Below are 18,176 nucleotides of genomic sequence, written 5' to 3'. Positions count from 1 at the left end.
TGTCATTGCTACACCATAAGGTTTCCATAAATATATAGTTTTCATGCTCTACACGAAAATACCACAACAGTCGAAATCTAAACATAGTGAACCGGACTAGAAGAGTAGATCAATTTTATAGACAATGTGGAGATTTTCATCAAACCGATGGCCATCGGAGGTCATCGGACATGGACAAATATAACATTACATAGAAATATTAACCTCAGATAAACATTTTATTCAAAAATAAATTAGCATACACATTTTAAAAGGCAGACACACAATCTCGTCATTCAACTCATAACGAGACTCCAGTCAACATCGTAATAGTTTCTCTACTGTTCATCATAACAATGTGAAAAACTGATGTAAACCTACAGCGGCAACTTACCATTTATTAAACTGTTAAGTAAAGTAGACCAATGATGACTAAAACATGTACAAAGTTCATTTAAGTATTAAATTCAGCATATGCCCAGTTTTAGATCTCACTGAGACTGGCGCTTGAGATGAGGATCATGTGAATGACAGTTCAGGCAAATGACCAAACAATAGTTTAAACTGCAGTGTTTTCAGTCCATTACATACAATTTCTGCAAAACTTTGGATTTCCATAAAAAGCATGACATTCATGTTATTATGAGAGTAGAATAAAGACTCTTAAAACATGAAAGTCTAGGGAACTTGTCCGACATAAACCAAAAGATCCTAATGCTTTGGATTACAGTAGCTTTGTTGAAGGCAGTGGAATTATGATGAAAACTACTTGCTGTGCAGGCGACAAAAGCCTCTAAGTTAGCCTGTGCCATAGAACTGTGGCTCTGAATCATGCAGAAAACTGAACACTGGCAACTACAGTATATAAGAAACACGGTCAGAAAAGACTACAATAAAACATGACAATAAAGAGGGGTTTCAGCAGTTGTTTAAGAGCGAATTCTCCAACAGGAGGCAGATATGATCAGTTTAATTTCTATTAAAAAGCTTTCTGGTTGTGTTTATGTTGGTTTGAATCTCAAAAAATAAAATTTGACCATTTTAAACGAGCTGTATGATGCCAAAAGAGAAAATAAACTGATCATTGAGCTGTAAGTTATTATTCCCTGCTCCCTGAAGTACAGCGTAGGCCTGCAGACGTCACCTGGACGGTGACAGGAGGAGGATGTGAGGATGTGCGTGTGGCTACAGAACACTACATCCATCACAGCATGGCACACTGGACACGAGATGTCAGCTCTTCATGTTTTGGCAAGAAGCCGCTGACAAGTCCTTTGAAAACATGCACTTTGTGCTCAGAGGCACCAGGGGGCGACATTCAGCATGAGCCCTACAGCAAATCAACCAGGGCTGCACAGACGTGGAAACAGAGGTGAGCTTTGGTGTGTGACAGTTCAGTTTTAGGATTTTAGAAGAGACGGTGCGGAGTCAGTGAGTTTTTTGCTTAAATTGCTGTGAGCTCGATTCTGTCAAACTGGCTTTGAGGGAGTTCACCACTGTCTGCCGCACGTTATCTTCCATGTATTGATCACTTAGTGGCTTCAAGACCTACAAGACAAAAGACGAAATCAGAATAATATTGGCCTGAGATTGCCATATGGCAGAACAGCAAATCATAATAAGATAAAGGTTTAAATTAAATGAGAAAAGAAACAAAGGGAAAGAAAAGGACAAAACTGGAACCTAAAAGAAAAGTGGTAAGAACATCTCAGCAAAACCATAAAAGAAACATCACGTCAAACTGAACCAAACCTAAAACATCATGTGTAATGTTGAGAGTTAACAAAAACAATTAAGACCGTTTTTGCAGGCTGTTCCTTCTTTAGATCCTGAGATGGGCCTGGCCTGCCAGGGTTTATATATTCTATGACAGTGAGTTGCAGTTCATCTTTGTCCAAACAAAATTCTGGGAATTAAGAAGCCAGTGAAGTGCGGAAAGTAGTGTAGAGTTTGTATAAAAAGCAGGGGTTAGTTTGTCTTCTTGTAGTTGTTGTTGAGTGGAGACAGCACTCGGAGTCCCAAAGCCACTGGAGGGAATGAAGGAAGGAGGGAGAAGGGCCAGCCTAGGCGCTTCCTGACCGGTTCCACCACTTTGGAAAAGACCTATTGGGGACACCAGGGAGGAGCAGGGCAGTTAGCACAAGGCAGCTACAGCTGACGTATGGGACAGAGGCACAGAGGGACTGGGATATGAAAGGACTGTAGACGAAGGGAAAATGGCGAGGGGCAGAGGACAAAGAAGTGAACAAAATACGAAACATGATGCAGCTCCTCTCACCTTTCTTATGGTCCTCTGTCAAGCACAAGAGGCAAAGCAGACAGGCAAGAGCACCTCAGTTACTCAAGGATAAAACACAAAGCACCCTCGTGAGAGTTCTAGCTAACAAAAGGTCCATTACATTTACAAATAAATAGAGCCAGATTAAGACACAGCCAATACAGCCATTTCCATTTCCAGCAGTTTACTTTAGATTGGCAGTTATTGTACACTGTAATAGTGTAGAGCAATAGCTCTACACATGTCATGCTGGTACCCACCTGTTCCCACAGCGTCTCTGCCACCTGGTCGATCACAGAGCCCACCTCGCGGTACTCCCCCGAATACTTCACATAGGCCCAGGCACAGAGGGCCATCAGAGCCACCCCCATGATGAGGTTAGCCATGGCTGCCAACGTGCTCAGGCCGATGAAGCCCGTCACCCCAGACACGATGTAGGTGACAAACATGACAGCGAAGAGAGTGGCAGGAGTGCGCGCCGCGTAGAAGATGTTTTTCCCGTCGTTGTGTTTGGTGAAGTTGACGTAGGTCTCGTCCAGCTCGGCCTCCAGTTGGCTCTGGTATTTCTGACAGAACTCCTCTCCGCCCATTTTCTTCACTGAGCGAAAGAACCGCACCGAGTGATCGCGAAACTCTTCATGGCAGCGCTCCAGATCGGACGGAGCGATGTACGGCTTGTCTCCACCACAAATCTGAGAAAGGTCACAAAGAGGTCAGGTCCCATCACAAGCCAATGTCAGCCCAAAACACCACAGAAATCCCTCGTACCTGCTCCATGCTTCTGCTGTACAAGTCCTTGGCTCCTGCCACAGCGGTCAGGTTGTTGGCCTCGGCTGTTGCCTGGAAGAAAGGCATGATTCAATCATGTATCAGAAAGACAAAAAATAGACACAGAGCATCAACAGGACCACTGTGCATGTTTGAATCAAATGTAGCCCGCAGGTGCTCATCGAGGATGAGGCTACAAAAATTGAAAACATTTTGCCCTGAAGAAAGACATGCGAGTGTATTGAAACATGGAGGCAGTCCTTTTACACATCACCAACCTGCAGCATGGATTTAGGATGAGGTAGTTCCTCGCCTTGGTAGATCTTTATGTAGGCCTTGAAGTACTCCACAAGGTCTCTGCATGTGACTTTGGTGCCTCCAATTTCTTTTTCCACCAGATTTTCTGGGGCCAACAGAAGAGGCACGAGCGTGGCCAGTTCCCTCTTAAAATCATCATCAATATCTGAAGATAAACACCAGATACACTGTATTTGAGCATTCTGCACAGGACAAATTCTAACACGTGCATGACTGGAAAGCATTTCCTTGAATACCTAGTTCAGAATAGTTTTAAGGAAGCATACTTTTCCCACTCGACTGTACCTTTCAGCCTGCCATCAAAGTATGGGTTGGTGGCCACCTTGAGTCCGGGATGTGGCAGCAGGAAGCAGCCGATGTTTGAGAAGCAGGAGTGAATGTGCTTCCGGACGTTCTGCAGCTCCTCGTGTTGGTTCTGCTTCACCTGAGGTACACAGACGACCGCAGTGAGAGTTTTGTCCAGTCCATGTGTGAGTGGGTAAACACATCACACACTAATCATATATGTTTGCACAATGTAAAGAGTGTTGGGTGTGACCGCTGACGCTGCAGAGCTGCAGTTCTTGAGAGTGCACGACCAGCTTTTGTTTTTTATTATTAGCTTGATGAGGTAATGGGATTATCATAATGTGGTAGCAATCCGTTTTGCACCACTGAAGTGGCAGCTGTATCAAAAATATTGGCAACACAGGTTGATTCCAAGGAAGAACTGGGATATGCTAACAGAGCAGTGGAAACATTTTGGTTAGGGGGTGCTGAGGGACAAGATTGCCTCCAAAAATTACTTTTATGGATACATTTCCAATGTAATAATATTGCCTACAATGTGCAAACCATCCACCAGGGGGTGCTGCAGTACCCTCAGCAGCCTGGGTTTGCATGCTAATAACACGTATAAAAGTATAGCTACACAGCAACAGATAAAAAAATGTAAAGCCAAGGAAAAGACATTTGCCGAGATCAAAAAAAAATTGAAATGGCTATAACCGACATACATTTGAATGAAATACTTCACAACATTAATCCTAACATAAAATACAAAATGCTTAGGTGAAACTATTACCTGAAGTCTTTTCTCCAGGAAGGTCATTCCTCCTGCAAGTCCGTAGTAGTGTTCATAAGGATAACTCCAGTCCCGAATAAGAAACATCAGGGTCTACGACAAAACCATCAAACTGTGATTCAAGCGGAAACCAGACCTTTGATAAAGCGGAAGAAGCACACTCATGGACTTCATACTTGAAAAGGTTTTGAGTAGATCTCCTCCAATGCAAGACGCCCGTACTCTGTAAAAAGCTGGAAGCAGAGAATATTACAGAACAACAATCACAGTGCAGTGTGGCGACGAGAGGGAATAATGTTCACCTGTAGATGCTGCAGATCGTCTTCCTGAACGTTCTGGGAGAGATTGTAAACCTAAAAACACAACACAAACCACAACTTAAAAACAGGCTCAGTGTTTCGGCAGATGGGACCTTTCCCTGAGTCACACCTGAACAGAGCTGGTCATTGTGCTGAGGGCGAACACTGTGGCGCAGTCTTTGATGGTGGACTGGCTGTCGAAGGCGCCCTGGGTATCCACGAGAAGCACAGCCACCTGAGCACGGAAAATACATTCTTGTTCATTAAATCACTCTGGACATTCATAAAAGTCCACTGGTGGCAAACTCCGTCAATTGGTCATGATTTGGAACAGGTACAAAAGCCAAGTGCAGGAATTTAAAGACAGTGAATGGATAACACATAATAAAGCAATCAATAGTGTATATAGATGTGAATGAATACTTTCTGAACAAAGTACCTTATTTTCCAGACTATAAGTCGCAGGTTTTTTTCATAGTTTGGCTGGGGGTGCGACTTACACTCTGGTGCGACTTATATATCAAAGTATATCATTTCACATGTTTGTTATTTTCACATTGACATTCGCTAGAGGGCGCTCTAGGCTTGTGTACCAGTATCTGAAAGTTTAGAGTAAGCAGAAACTTGTGAGAGACTGGTGAAAAGCTTAATTTACTCTTACTGCAATGAAGAAAACAAAAAAAGCTAATCACGGGCTAAAAGCTAGAGGAACGAGTTCGCAAATGAGAGCTTGGACGACGTGATGCCGGGAGAGTCTTGTCAAAGGTGCAGCTGCGCCTCCGTGCCCTGGTAGTTACCAAGGCTGGTGCATCTTATACTCCAGAGCAACTTATAGTCCGTAAAATACGGCAATCGACAATTTATCAATATGGAGCCACTCAGAACTCACAAGTTATTATTCGTACAGCTCTATGTATTCCTATGTCATTTTGCAGAGGTCTGAAACTGACAATGTACAGTCAGTTTTACATACTCTGGTGTATCATGGGCAAATGATGGAATTTAACCCATACAATGGGTATGTTCACAAATCCAGTGTCGATCAGTGCGAGTGCTAACCTTGCTCCCATCTGGCTTCTCCACCACGAACACTTCGCTCCAGACCTGGATTCCTGTGGTTTCCCTCTCGCAGCCTCCCCTCCAAGTGAACCCTGTGAGAGGCTCATCGTCCCCGCCCATCCACGAGCCCTTCTGCAGCGGGACACACAAGGTGGCAGAGAAGAAACATTAAAAAAACAGGAGTGTGGTTTAAAATTCACAAAACACCCCAAAGCCTGAGGAGTCTAGTTAGCTACTAGAAAGAAAACACTTCTTGCAGCCCTAATGTCAAACAAGGAGTGGATGATTTCAGAGTGCAAAAATGCCGTATCAGGCGAACAAAGTTTATCGTCTGTTTTCAGCTGCACAGATTCATTTACCACACTGGAGAAGAGAGTAAACACATCTCAATGCAAACAATTATTTGAAAGGCAAATGACACCACGGCAGGTTGGCTCATTGCAAAACCATTGTTGTTCGGACTTTACTTTGTAGCTCAGTAATGACCTGGTAATGGGGAACAATAGCACAGGAATAGGTATAACTAGGAATGGGATACATGTATTTTGGAGGCCCTGCTTCTATATTACCACCAAGAACATACCTTTACCAGGTGGAAATGTAATAAAAGATTGAAAAACATAACTGTTCAAATACTTCAACCAAGACTGACTTATCAATGACTGAATTTGAACAAAGAGGAAGACAAACGCTCATAAAAAATAAAACTAATAAAAAAAGAGATTTAAAAGATTTATGGCCATTTCACATTAATGTCTGGGCATGTCTGTTTCTCGTTATCTTTAATAAGAATCTCACAGCAAGTTTGAGATTTGGAGTATGAGACCAAACAGGAAGCACTTGTCTTCACATGCCATTTGTATTAACGGTTACGCATGCCAGAACGGGTCACACCGTCTGAAGCACGAGGAAGCTTCATGCATCATAGTCCATGGAAACACGTTAATAAGTCTCAGTCTGCGGATTGAGAAAGTATTCATACCCCTTCATTTATTCCTCATGAAAGACTGTTTTTGACACTGTGGACCCAAATATAAAACAATCTCATGGAAGGTTATCTGTTGAATTCGCACCTTTCGCTCAAATACTTTGTACGCCTTTAGCTTTGATTACAACATCACACATTTGCTGTGGCGTTGTTTCAATACGTTTGTTAAGTGAGGATGTCATCGCTCAACTTCAGGGTCCAACGGAACTTTAGCCCTATTCACTATAATGGGATTTTGCTGAATTGGGATTTTAACCTGCTAAAAAGCCGACTACAGGCCACAGATATATCACATTTACTCTGGATTTTCTTTAGTAAGTCTTTTCAGGCATTAATTATCACATTATTTTTCCATACACAATGACAGCTAAGTTAAATATAAAAATAACTTAATTATTCTAATTGAGTTTTTGGCCTTATAACTTATTGCAGCAGGAGATTCAGATAAAGTTGTATAACGTATAAGCTGCAATGTGAAAAGATCCACTTTTGCACTAATGTTTTCACCAAGATCTTGTATTGATGATGGGGAGTGTGACCACTGAGCAATGCCTTCTCCAGCACATCCCAAAGATTCTCAATGGGGTTAAGATCTGGCCAATCCATGTGTGAAAATGATGTCTCAAGCTCCCTGAACCACTCTTTCACCATGTGAGCTCAATGAATCCTGGCATTGTCATCCTGGGATATGTGCGTGTCAGGGAAGAAGAAATCCATTGATGGAGTAACCTGGTTATTCAGGATGTTCGGGTCGTCAGCTGATCTCATTCCTTGTGCTGAACCTAGACCTGACCAGCAGCAGCAACGCCAGATCATAACAGTCACATCCAGGTGGCGACTTTGTATGACTTGTTAGTAAATAATGTTTTTTACATATTGTATTTCATCAAGTTTGTTCTCGGGACTTTCTCAAAAATGACATTTCAATCTCCTTGGGCTCAAATTTTGTTCATTCTGGAAAAATCTACACTTGGAAACTGGCTTTGGCTTATGAAGCGGCAACACCTCTCTGCGATGAAGGAAATTGACCACAGACTTGCACAGTGCTTGTATAGGGTCTGAATACTTTGTAGTTTTTCATACTTTTACAACCTTTTTTTAAATGGTTATTTCTAAAGCTTTATTGTAAGTTGATCAGCGAAGAACATTTACCAAAAGAAAATAAATACATATGAATGTAGTACCAGATGGCAACAAAACAAAATGGAATAAAAAATTAGGCATGAAAAGTTTGTGAGCCTCCTGTGGAAAATGCCTGCTTTGATGAGTCATGTAAATCATCTCCAGTATCATCCACACCTTGTTGTTAATCCACGGCTTTGTTTGTGCCTCACCTGTATGTGCATGTAGCGCAGCATGAAGTCCAGCAGGAAGGACTTGCCCTTTCGAAAGGCTCCGGCCACAGACACCACCACCACATTCAGGTCCTTCACGTCGTCCTGCAGCAGAATCTTCTCCAGCGCCGCCGCGTCCAGCTCAAAACTGTGCTCATCCTCATTGGCCAGCACTATCTGGATGGGCCGAGCCATTTCTTCCTCTACCACCTAAATACACATTGGAGGGTCAGAGGCAGGAATTGTAAATATAACTACTTTCAATGCAGAAAACATGGGTGTGAACAGTACCTTTTCCTCTTGGATCTCTTCATCTGGGGAGGGCATGAGGTCATCATCAAAGTCTGGAAGAACAGTGTTTCTCGTTGGAAGAAATTCATCCTCCAGGTCCTCAGGTTTGGCTAGAGGAGGCCTCTGCTTGTGCCGGATGATTGGGCCATCCTGCACTCCCCTCAGTGCTTTGGAAACACAGGGAAGCAGTCTACGTTAGTTAGTCTACGCAGGACCAAAGTACTTAACTGCAATCCCAGACTTGTAATCTGTAGCTCGAATATCAGTCATAAACTTGTCACGCACAAGTTGGACTGACACGGGTTACAGACAGGACTGAGTGGAGTTACATTTTCTTTGATGCCAGGGCTTTAATGATACATTTTTTACATACCTATAATTATTTGTCAATTTGAGCCATAAACAGAACTACAGAACAGCAGCAACCTCCCTCCCTCTCTCTAGCTGCGTTTTTTTTGCCTTTTTCTGTGAACTGCATGTGTTGTTTGTACTCCATTGTTTTACTGGATACTTCTGTACATCTTTACCGTGTTTTCGTAAGGTTCGGCAGATTTTTTTTTGTCCATAATGGACCTGAAGAAAGCAGCTTTTTAAAAGTTAGCTAGAGACCTACAGATCTCTTCCTCTCAAACACTGAGAGTCACCAAGAACTCCCCACACCTGCAGCTCATGAACGTTCCCTGGAGAATAAAATAAGAACCGCTTCGCACTTCCAAGAAGATGCTGAAACTCTGTTGTGGAGCGGAGGGAGCTGCGCAGGAGGAAGAAGGTGGAGGAGCTGACCAATGCAGGACACCACGCTCTGAAACAGGGACAAACTCAGGAGGCGGGGCAACGTTTCAGAGGATCAGAGGAGCGCTGAAGGCAGCCAGCCAGCTTTCCTCCGGTTACTACGGTTTCCTCGACCTCCAAAAACATGCTGGTCAGGCTGCCCCACTCTAATTCCATAAGAGACAATTTCCATAAATTATGATTATTCGAGCTGAAACAACCAGCCTGCCATCTGAAAAGGAAAATGCATCTCGATACAACACTTTCAACAGGAACCCAGCCAAAGTTGTAGATTACCCCGCAGCGTCTGCTCTGTAGAATAATTGCAACACCAGATTGACTTCATGCTTTCAGTGTAAGAAATTGATAAACGATATTGGCTTCAAACAATCTGAACAAGTTCCAACATCCTTAGTTACAACAGAGAGGTGGCAGGCAAATGGCATTTTTCCAAATTATTAAGCAAATATCTGCTTCCTCGGATTCTTTCTCAGGCAGACAAAGGGCATGAAGAGTTGATCGAACTCTGCACTTCTGTATGGGACTGTGGGACATACCATGTACACATAGATACGGCAGTTTCCTCTTCCTGTCCTGACTGAGCTACATTCTGTTACCCACTGCGGTGCGCCCATCTGGGTCAGGCTCTGAAATAGACTTGTGCCACAAACTCATGGAGGATGAAGGACACGGCCGATATTTCAGTATAAAAGGTCGACCTGTGATAAGTTACAACGAAAGTGGGTTGTTTACGATCCAGAGCGCTTGTCCCGCCGGAGTAGACTGAGGCCTTCTTTCTGTCTGACTCTGGAAACATGTCAGGCCTGCGCTATGTGCTACAAGCTCCAACACACACAGACACGCGGATTGATGAGACTTTAATACTTCAGAAACTACTTAAAATATGATGACTCGCCAATAATGCGTTCCAGAAATAAAAAAGACGACGCCGCCAAATTCAGTGTCATAGTTCCTGATAGTTTTATGTAGCCAAGTCTTAGATCAAACTCTTTTTTTTCTCCAAATTATATGAATGATAAGTAATTGAAAGATGTTGTAAAGTGCTGTCAAATCAATCTCAATGTAGGAAAAAAAAGCTGCGATTTTTCTTAAGTCATATTGAGTGTTAGGCGTGAACGAGAACACTGAAAATAGAGGTTGAATGTCACTAATCTAATGCTAAATGCAAAATCCGCCAAGTTAGCAGACAGCAGGCAAGCAGCGAAACAATAACAGAGCTGTGAAGCAACTTGCTCAGCTGCTGTGTCACTCCTGGTGAACACATCTACACTCGAGTCTCCAAGTGCGGGTTTGTGCGAATTACAACAGCCTTTTTACATTCCTAAATGCTTTATGAAAAAGGATTGTACAACCAATCACAGATATGGCCATTCTTACAGCTCTGTACATTATATCAAATTACATAACTATAGTCCAGCTTTCATCAAGCATTCCCCAATTCATAACTTGTTTGTCCAGTGGTGACTGCGTCAGAGGTGATGAGCGTCTGACAGAATTTAGGGCGAGATAGAAAGTCAAAATCAAGTGACTCATAACCCAGTGAACTATTAATAAATAAAAGTATTTAATGTACTATAAAATGAGCTCAAACGAGGTGTGCTGTGAGTGGAGCACCAGCACAATCTCCCAGGGCCGCAGAGGTTACTGTTAGAATATCTGCCTTTTGTACTGGACCATTGCTGCTGGACAAATTAGCTGTGCTCCTGCCCCGAGTCCAGACTAGAGTCATCATTGTCAGCAGCACTCAGTTATGCAGACAAAGACAGCACTCTGCAGAGACAGGTCGCAGTCTCCCACAGCAGGGAGAATCTGAAAACACAATGAGGAGATGAACAGCGGACCACTATAGTTTCACTGATACACTCTCTCACGATTAATTATGAAGCAGCTAAAGTACTGTGCCATTCCACTGGCTCCACAAAACAGGGCCGCGACTAAAATTAGCCGCCTTACTCCTTATCTTACAACAGGGAGAGCAGATGTTCCCTGGCCTACTTGTATTGCTCTTTGTGTACACACCAGACACGGTGCTTTGTGCTTATACTTGTATTTGGTGAAGAGACAGCGAGAACAACAAATTAAAGGGAAATCGATATTAAAAATATGTAATCTTGAATCTCTTTACAACAGAAAACTGCCTTTTTCTTGAGCTGATCACACATTATGACAAAATCACACTTGATTATTGGCCTGGTGCTCTGTCTGTAGCGGCAAACAGGTAATTGTTTTTGAAGTTTGAGGAATAAAATGGGGACTATTGTATCTGAAATTGTTCTGGAGTGGAAATAATTTATGTGCCAGTTTCTTTGAAAATAGTTTTCCTGAACCATACAAAAGCCATCTTTGTTTTATCGTTTTTAAATTTATGAAATAAAATAAGAAATCTAAGAGAGGTCCCATCACGAAGACCTATACCGACTTTCCACCCCTGACAATGTACATTATTGTTTCCCAACCAGGGGTATGGAGAGTGTTTCCTCTTCTTTCTTTCTTTTTTTTAAAAATAAATTCACATTAATACCAATAAATTAGTTTAGCGGAGACTCAAGGGGTACGCGAGACAAAAAAGGTTGGGAATCACTGCATTAGACAACCAAATCATTTCAAGTAAAAGTAATTTAAGTACTAGATCATTAAAAGATCCAGACAAAAACATGCAATTTTGGATCCATTAAGCAATGTGTACATTTGTTACAACAAAAGCCACCGACTTTAAAGAATATTTCTCACTTGCCGAGACTAGTGTAACTTTTTAGCTGCATAAAAACGTGCACGTGGCTTCTCTGGACACAAGACAAGCAGGTCAAATGTTCCATTGCAGCAATCACCCGTCAGGACCGGGACACAGGACACAGGAGACGGGCTCAAGAGGACAAAGTGCAGATTAAGCATAAGAGTGAGTGAATGTGGTGTTGGTAAATGTTGCCACAGAGTCAGCTGGCACGCTTTACACCAGACTTGACGGCATTATGATTGAGCAAGTGCTATAAAGGGCTTCACAACATAAGCTTCATTATTGTTATTGCAGGTGACACAATATACATATGGCAAGACGCAACCATAACATGATGACATTCATTTTTCTTTTGGGATGTGGCACCGACAATATAGTAGTGGTATCAAGAAATAGACTGAAAGACCGGTCCCAAAAAAATGGCTTGAAAATATTATATTAGACAATTTAATATAGGCTACTCACATGAATTGCATTAACACCTCAAAACAGTGCAAACACGTGGCTTTTAAACCTAATGAAAGTCTAATGCCATTTGTCAAGCTTATGCAAAGAAAGACACAGAGTAACCTAACATACTCCTGCCCAAGACTTGTATTTAAATATATCCTGTGTTTAGCAGGATGAGAGGATTAACGTGCACACAACAACACAGTACGTTAACTGCTGGTTGTAAACGCGGACTGTTCAAAGTTCACACACAAATAATACCTCCAACATTCACTCCAAACTATTGATTTAGTGCGATGATAAAGACGGCTGGTTAATCTATTCGCAAAACAAGACAAAGTCATGACCTGGGGGGGGGGAACAGAAAACAGGTGTTGTGAACGGATTTGCACCCGAGGTTAGAAAGGGACCCTGTTCGAAAGTGTTTGCGAACGAGTAAAAACAAACAAAGCAAGCTTCCGATGAAAAGCTCTCAACACACTCGCATTTACGCCGCATTTTCTATTACTCTTACACAATCTTAACCCGGTGTCAGTCAAAAAAGCGTTGAGATTACAGGGTTGTCAGAGTTGCCGCATTTGGCTGGACGCACAAACACACACACACACAGGCTAACGGAGAGAGTTTGGCATTGACAGACACCAACGCGGCGAAAAGCTTGACGATCTGAGCGGGATCTGTCACACGTATGTCGGCTCTGGAGACAGGCTGGTGTTTACGAAGCCACTCCGGCTAAAGAAGAGCAGTTTACCTTCGCCGGGGACTCGGGATTTACAGTTGGACTCGAAGTGATTCCTGCTCCTCAGCCCGCTCACCTCCGCCATCTTGGTCTGCTGCTCTAACGCACGCGCCTGACGTCACGGCTGCTTATTTCTCCTCCTCGCGGGTTGCCCCAGGGGCTTCGGGCGGCCGCTGGGTCAAGTGCACCCCCTGTCCCTGTTAGCGATCGATGCAGAAGCTAATCGTTCTTTTCACGCAGATGCAAGTGCGCCGAGGAACGCAAGAAAACTTTGGACTTCACAAGAATGACTATAAAACAGGTATCTTCTGACTTCAGTGTGTGACGCAAAATGCAAAAAAGTTGTCACAGGGCCCTTAATATTGTTTTGTGGGGCCCCAATGCTGTTTGAGGGAGTCAGGGGGGACTACACAGCAGTAATACAATATCCTACTGTTTTTTGTCAATAATCACAATCACAATAGAACAAGGCCTTTAAAGTGCATATGACAGGTTTTAATACTTTTTTTTTTTTTTTTTTTTATATATTACTTATTTAGATGGATAACGTCAGTGCAAGCTCAGTTGCATAATTAGAATTTTATTTCAGCGAAGCAGCAATTTTAATGAAGAAATGTTGGGCAGAAAAGTTATTTGAATTTTTAAGCTGCTGACAGGAAGTGACATAGAAACAAAGTTTCATAGCAGTTTGACTCACTCATTTTCATTGACATAATATGGTTGGCGCAGCAACAATTCAAAATTGTTTTCACTTCATCGATGTCACTTCCTGTCGGTGTCCAATAAAGAAGTGAAATGATAAACGTCACAACAATGGTCAAACTACAGAAAGCTAATGTGTCATATGCACTTTAATTGAATTGCCCCAGTGGGTTGTGGGGCCCTGTGCGTGTGCTCAAACACTAATGTGAAAGAATAATGACGCTGTTCCTTTCACTACTTTAGGACTTTGATATTTAGACACCCTCAGCCACCCACTCTCTGATATTGCATAATGATCATGCTGTGTGTTTGCTTTAGCTCTAGTTTCTCACAGGCCTGTCCACAAATGTCATGGTTTTGTAATCACCTTCTTCATATTACTAACCACTCTAAGAATTTGTGAAAGGAATCTGAAGAATATGATCCATTTCTTGAGCCTTTATTCTGATATGAGTTTCGTAATGTTTAAGTCAGCCACAGCTGCCCAGTAAAACCTGGCCTGGTCACATTGGTGAAACATTTGGGCTGACAAACTGTACATCATGCCATTTTGTGTAAAGTTATGCTGTGTGTGCTCACTGTTCGTAACTTTATGGTGTAATAATTGCTGTAGTGATAAGCGTATCTGGATAGTCAAATCAAATGCCATAAAAGCTCTTGAGGCAAGTAGATCCACTTACACCTTAGTGTTTGCTCAGCTGCTCTCGTCCAGCATTGTCGGCTAACAGTGGAGAGTGAAGACACTGCGTGGCTTCTGTGACACGCAACATAAATGAAATGAGTTTCTTCCAAGTCCAGTCCAAACATTTTTGACCTGTTTGAGTCCTCCATCTTCTTCTGTTTGAACAAAAGCCCTTCCAGTGAGCAATAACACTTAATATGGTTTATGTGTTTTAGCAGTGAGTTTGTGGCCGTAAAGGTTAAGTATGTTTGGATAAGGCTCTTAGTATATGTTTGCATTGCTTCAGGTTATCTAAACCCAGTGTTCAAGAAAGCTTCAAGCTAAGTGACGCTGTGACCTTGATCTTTTGCTTTCATTTAGACCATTGGAAGATAAAAAGAGGAGTTGAATAAAGCCGATGACCGCTTCAGTGCTGCTCTTAAATAACCCTGAGCTCACCGTACAGAGGAGGAGGCTGGTGGTGGCCGGGCGTTCCAGGATCGACACTCTCTCAAAGGGACATCCCAACATATCCAGGCGATCCTGCTCCATCCCAGGATTAGCTGTGACATTTAGTGCTAATGCATGGACTTGTCTATGTTTATGTCAACATCAGATAGGAACTAGAGTTAAACCTGAAGTCTTGTTGTCTTGTTGGTGTAGTGCAGGTACGATATGACACACCAAAGATGAGCGTGGTGAGATAACTAAGGATGAGATAACTAAGGAATTGGGTGAATGCAGTGAATATTGTAATGACGGCCTTTAACCAGAACTGTCAGGGCAGCCATGTTAATCTGTGTCAGTCCTCACTATTCTTAGCCCGTCCCATTGGCCTGCAGAAATATGAGATGTCCAGCTCTGATAATTTTAGAGTCTGGCTCAGGAAACACTGACCAAATGAGCAAGCCACGAGCAGCCTCCAGATGTGACTACTGAATATCCTGTGATTAGATTTGTATTTGCATTATTATATAGGCTAACCCTACATTATTTCAAGGTCTAGTAGCCAGGTCATTTTGTTCACATTTTTATACACCTTTGTACAAGTCTTCTTAACAATTCTAAAGCATATTTTCCACTAGTCTGTTTACATGTTTTTGTTTTCTGGAGACGTCTGGAGTTTTGGTAGTGAAGAGCTCCCTCTTGTGGTTTGTAGGTGACAGCTCTTCTTAAAGTTTGTTTGTAAAAACCGAGTTAAAAATGTTTTGGTATGAGAAGAGAGGCAGATACATAGTCTGTGTTTGTTACAGCAGTAAGTAGAAACAAATCAGCCATGTGAACAAACTAAAATATGTACTGGACACATGATTATTCACACAGGGACACAGCTGCTGTATACATGTGATGGCTCGAATATACAACTTGCTTCAAGGAAACTAAGTTGTGCGGGATTTTTAGTAGTCTATAAACTGTCTGATCTTATTTTATGATGTTGTCTGGCTTCAGGCTTTATTATGTGAACTCACTGAGCAAAAAAACGAAAACATTTAGTCCTACTCCCTGTTACCGCACGGGGGCAGCATTGGCCAACACACATTTGCTCTTGCGTTTGTCTGGTCATTTTCAGTTTCTCACAGAATTGTTAAGCCGCAAGTAATATTGGTTTTGCATTGTAAACTTTGATTAGGCTAATGTGCTGTCATGTTTGCTCAGGCATTTGACAAAAAAAAAAAAAAAAGTCTTAATTGAACGTCCTTGATGGAAAAGTTAGGATGTATTTACAATAATTACTGTTTTGACGTTAGCTGTTGGGGTAATTTGTGTGCCTTTGTTGTATGGTAAATGAAGTTGTTGTTTTGTTATTTTTCACCTAAAGGAAGAAGTTTTGTTTTATCTGTGATGAGCTCATTCATTAGCTGAAAGCATATTTCTTTTTCCTATTTTCATGACTAGTTACATTGTTTAATGTTTCACCTTTTTTGAACAGCACTATGGCAGACACAGTTTTTATTTTTATTTGTTCATTTCTTTACATGTATTGATCAGTTAGATTGAGTACATATAGAGGTGTATACAAACATCAAAATCATTCTACATATAACAAAGCACACTGACATGCTGTTGCTCAAAAGTTTGAAATTGCATTTCCTCAGTTGAAAACTTTTATAACCGGGGAACACGCTTGGACAACCGAGAGCTTGAAAATGATTTTTACACCTTAGCTTCTCTCTCCAGTGATTATGAAGTTTGCATATTTGTGTTTGCATATAGTTAGCCCATTGTGCTCTTCTATTGTCAAGTGATTTAGGCCCGTCTGTGTTTTGTGCTGGCAACAGGTTTATTGTCCCACTCCGCGTATGTTGTACTTGTGGTGGAGTCTGGAGCATTGTTGCAGGTCGCCATGGCGCCTGACTGCTGCTCATCAAGTCACAGAGGAGCATCCGTCAGTCTGCCTCCGACCGAGCACGGGGACCATCACTGAGGAACTAAGACGTGCAGTCTGCTGTGTTAGTCCTCCATGTAACACTCCTTATAATCTTTCAGTGCACATGCAAAATTACTCTGATTATGAAGAAAAATAACCCTGATTTAACTAAATCAAAATGGTATGAAAAGTATGTAGTGTTACTGATACTTGACATTTTTAGTCATGGATATGCAACATCCACATTTGTCACCAGCGGCACAGTCAGCCTTATATCACAGAGATACAGCAAGATTTTTGTTTTACAATGTAACGTTTTACCCATTAAATAAAATACAAGCATTAATTTAAGTGAAAAATACAAAAACAAACATGACAAACCAGATTTGTAGGAGCATATTTAGCATGACTGGCAGGTTTATTCTTCAGGGAATCCAGGAATGTTCTGCAGTGTGGCTTTAAAAAAGAAAGAGCTTTTAAAAACAAATCCTTTGGTGTATGTTGTTGGAATGGATGCTTATTTTATTATAGCGCTTTTGACATGACTCACCCAAAGCGCCTCACAGTTTTAGACAAGGCAACTTTATTTACACCGCGCATTTCTTTATTCACAGAGATTTGTTTTTGCAGTGTATTTTTCCAAATAAAATAAAACTGTACAAAACTAACAATATCTTACAAAGTAGTTGCAACTCAGTGCAGCTTTAGGGGATTTGTACTTCAGTCACTCCACACACGGTGGTGGAAAGTTTCTCCAGGGGTAGGCTGACAGAACCACCACCATTCAAACACACATCATTCATCCCGGCCTATTGTATGTTTTTAGTTGTAGGGAAAACCGGCGTACCGGGGAGAACATGCAAACCTTACACAGAAAGGCCCCGTGTGTTCGGGGATCTGCGAAGCACGAGTGCTAACCACTGCGCCACCGTGCCGCCTTTATCTGAAAAGTGTATAGTTATTTCTTTTTTTATTGTTTAATCTATTCATTCTTCAAAAGGTCAAAGCTCGTAGCTGTTGATAAATGACCACAGACGGGAGGCACATTCTTTCGTATTGAAAATCCCAGGTAAATGATTGTAATCCTCTTTAATAGGTAAACCCTGATCTCTCTGTCCCGCGCTACGGTGGGACAGTGGAGTCCTGTGGGGCGCGGAGCCTCAGGGCGTCCCTGTGAAAGGGAAAGGCAGAGCAGACACAGAGAGGGGCCAGGCGGGCAGCACACGGCAGCAGGGAGCCTCATCACTCTCTCCACACTTCTGCTGTCACTGCTTTTGTTCCTGTGGCATTACTGCGGCACAGGCACCGACTCCCAGGTAACTGCACAGATCACAGACATGTACTCTTAAATAT

At 42.2% G+C, this 18,176-nt stretch overlaps 1 protein-coding gene across 3 annotated transcripts; it reads right to left on the bottom strand.

Annotated features, from left to right (window-relative positions):
- Positions 1 to 193: 193 nt before the first annotated feature.
- On the bottom strand, positions 194 to 13,245 carry LOC306965425 (atlastin-2-like). Of its 3 annotated transcripts, XR_013793024.1 has the most exons (15): positions 13,105 to 13,245; positions 8,378 to 8,544; positions 8,087 to 8,296; positions 5,765 to 5,896; positions 4,836 to 4,940; positions 4,709 to 4,759; positions 4,583 to 4,639; positions 4,407 to 4,499; positions 3,629 to 3,767; positions 3,304 to 3,488; positions 3,026 to 3,097; positions 2,518 to 2,949; positions 2,258 to 2,272; positions 1,779 to 2,082; positions 195 to 1,527 (listed from the first exon to the last, which is right to left on the bottom strand). XR_013793024.1 is itself a non-coding variant. In XM_079559829.1 (14 exons), the coding sequence occupies exons 1-14, from the start codon at positions 13,175 to 13,177 to the stop codon at positions 1,948 to 1,950; spliced, it is 1,866 nt and encodes a 621-aa protein (XP_079415955.1). In that variant the 5' UTR covers positions 13,178 to 13,245; the 3' UTR covers positions 194 to 1,947. The 3 variants fall into 3 exon arrangements, 2 of the variants coding, with proteins under 2 accessions (XP_079415955.1, XP_079415956.1); XM_079559829.1 differs by having other exon boundaries at positions 194 to 2,082; XM_079559830.1 differs by lacking the exons at positions 1,779 to 2,082; positions 2,258 to 2,272 and having other exon boundaries at positions 196 to 1,527.
- Between the last annotated feature and the right edge of the window lie 4,931 nt (positions 13,246 to 18,176).

Source organism: Gobius niger (assembly GCF_951799975.1).
Source record: "Gobius niger genome assembly, chromosome: 7".
NCBI classification, from domain to species: Eukaryota; Metazoa; Chordata; class Actinopteri; order Gobiiformes; family Gobiidae; genus Gobius; species Gobius niger.
Note: the sequence above shows the minus strand (reverse complement) of the source record. Positions and strands in the feature narration are given on the sequence as shown.